Source organism: Blastomyces dermatitidis (assembly GCF_000003525.1).
Source record: "Blastomyces dermatitidis ER-3 genomic scaffold supercont1.12, whole genome shotgun sequence".
Taxonomy (NCBI): domain Eukaryota; kingdom Fungi; phylum Ascomycota; class Eurotiomycetes; order Onygenales; family Ajellomycetaceae; genus Blastomyces; species Blastomyces dermatitidis.
The window spans coordinates 1,275,971-1,278,615 of NW_025544785.1; the positions used below are offsets into that span (position 1 = coordinate 1,275,971).

The window sequence follows — 2,645 nt, forward strand, 5'->3', positions numbered from 1 at the left end:
AAACGAAATTGGCCCTGGGATTGTTTACCAGCCACTCAACAGCAAGTATCCGATGTACCCTCTCAGCCTAGTCTATAGGATGTAATACATCACGAGGTTCACTCAGCTAAAAGGATGGGATGTCGGGGTTTGTTTGGACCTATGTCGTCATGTTCGCATTTCCCCCTTTTCTCCCATTTCCCCCTTTCCCCCAGTCTCACTCACCTATAAGGACAAAATGTAACCACAAGATTACCGTCATGTCATCCGGGAGTAATATTTCTGGTGTTAAGAGCGGCGTACTTTAGCTAAAAATTGCCAAGCCGTGCTCTTTGGCGCTCGATTCGATCGGCGAGCTTGAGCCAAATAATCCCGTGTTGTGCAGCGCCAGGGAGAGTTTGGCGGTGGCTAGATAGACTACTCCGTCGATGTAGTTCCACTTTTCAGCCAAGGATGCAGCTTGTGCATTCCTGTGTTGCTGCTGTGCATGGATGGGTGGTGGTGGTGGTGGTGGTGGTGATGGTGATGGTGGAGCCGCAAGGATGGGGACGAGGTTAGGTTGAGAGAAGTATTGGGTACTTGCTCTGTTGGCGCAATCTTGCACGAAATCTGCAGGACGAATGACGTCTGGAGCAGGTCACTTTGACTTGCGAGGGCTTGACTTGGCGCTGTTAGCCCGCAAGCTCGGACGTACGTGACATTTGTCAGACATTTAATATTGTTGCATATCATATCATGTAGTTGATCCTAGAGCAAACAAGGCTAGTAGCAACTAGTGGGAGCGGGGCCCCGGCGATTGTCACCCGTGGGCCGTGGCGTGGTCCGTGGGTCGTTGGCCTGTTAGCAGTGTTAGGTTTAGGCTTGTTATTATTATTATTGGTTTGGTGACACGGAGCCTACGGAGCCTAATTCCTGGAGCTAATTAGCCTTGAACTGAATAACATATTCCCTATTTAGTAGCATTTAACCGCCCAACTCGCGGCCTTATTGATTAATTAGTGCAACATTTCTTTCTTAACTCGATTGCCCTGAACCAATAGCTGCAAGACGCTGCATCCTCCTCTGTCAAACAATCACAAATTTGCTATTAATACTAATTTTCCCCAACACGGGCGAATTAACCAACATTTTTTACCTCCAGTTTTTTCTAATAATAAATTACCCCTCTTTCAGGCCATTCTTACCCCTCTCTCTCCAGTTGCTATTGAGACATAATTAGTAACAATTTGTTTGTCACAATCCGTTCTTGCTCTACGGAGTACTCTGTAACTACTCTGTAACTATCCTAGCCTATAATTGTGGAGTGATTTGCATGCAGGACAACATCCATGGATTAGATGGAGCTGTCTTTCTCCAGACTAGGAAAGGTTTGTCGTCCTCTTCCTTGGCTGGAAATTCAATCCTTTTGTTTCTTCTCTTTTTTTCTGCTAACATCCCTCCCCTTCCCTCCTCAATCGCCCGGTCCAGGCCGTCCTTCGCCCTGAGGGAGAAACTCGGGGAACTACTAAATAACTTTAGATCAAATCACAGAATTGTTGTTCTCTTTCCACTGTATCCAGATAACAGCAATCTCCCAATAATTGATAATCCCTTGCTGGAACAGCAAAAGCACTGGTTATTGATATATAAAATCTTCTTCTTCACCCCCCCTTTTTTTTGCCCATGCTCCGTTTCTCTTCCCACTGGCTCTCTTTCTCTCCTCTCCTTTCCTCCGCCTTAGTCCCCCGCATGCGTGTGAAAAAGTTATTTCCCCTTCGATCATGAACAAATCCCCTCCAATCCATCCAGAATTTCTAAAAGGAAACTAAATTACTACGCCAAAGGATCTCTCCTCTCCCTAAATACCATAATTTCTTTCAATGAGTCAACCGGCCTCTCCAGATCGAGAAGAGCGGAGTGAAAAAAAGGTCGACAGCCATATAAAAAAAACAGTTTTATACACCGTCTTTTTTCTCTTATGCTTATCATCCATGCGAATCTTCCTCCCCCCCGCCCCCCGTCCCCCGCCCCCTTCCCCTACCTGACCTAACGAACGATCTTCCGGCCGAAAGTACTTCCATCGCTCCCCGTTACACCGTTACATGCGCGCAAACTAGGGTCTTTTTTTCTTTTCTTTTCTTTTCTTTTTTTCTTTTTTTTTTTTTTTTACCTATGTTCTCACTTATTTTCTCCCCGCAGCCTAAGGGCACTCCACCCCGATCACATTTATCTCCCTGTCCGTAGTGCGCCTTTTTGTTTGTTTGTTCAATATTTGATATTTCATCATCAAATATTTTTAATACTAACTAAGTACCTAGTTAACTGAATCCTTCTTGACCCTGTATTAAACCCTCGCCTTTTTATTTTTACCATGACATGACTATATAATCAGCTTTCATATACCGCCGGCATCTTTCAGTCTCTGTCGACCCCAGCTAGGTTCACCAGCCGTTTTCACACTTTCTCTTTCCCAGTTCCCCCCCCATTAGAACTGGATTGCTCACTTATAACCACCCCACAAATACAAATGGCGTCTTAGTGCGTCTTTCATCACATGGGGTGAGAAAAGAAATACCTCCGAACAAAGTGTAGGGTGCGCTGAGCCTGGAAGTGGAGCGCACTACGGAGTAATCCGACACTCCATCTGAACTTCAAGTTAAACTGACTCTCGCCCGAGGCACAAAGAA

The 2,645-nt window shown here is 45.6% G+C and overlaps 1 protein-coding gene across 1 annotated transcript; it reads right to left on the reverse strand.

Annotated features, from left to right (window-relative positions):
- Nucleotides 1-283: 283 nt before the first annotated feature.
- Nucleotides 284-680, reverse strand: BDCG_08853 (uncharacterized protein; the record flags this gene model as incomplete). The annotated part of the gene is made up of 2 exons (XM_045424629.1): nt 284-606; nt 674-680. 2 exons carry the CDS (start codon nt 678-680, stop codon nt 284-286), a joined length of 330 nt encoding a protein of 109 aa, XP_045273305.1.
- Between the last annotated feature and the right edge of the window lie 1,965 nt (nt 681-2,645).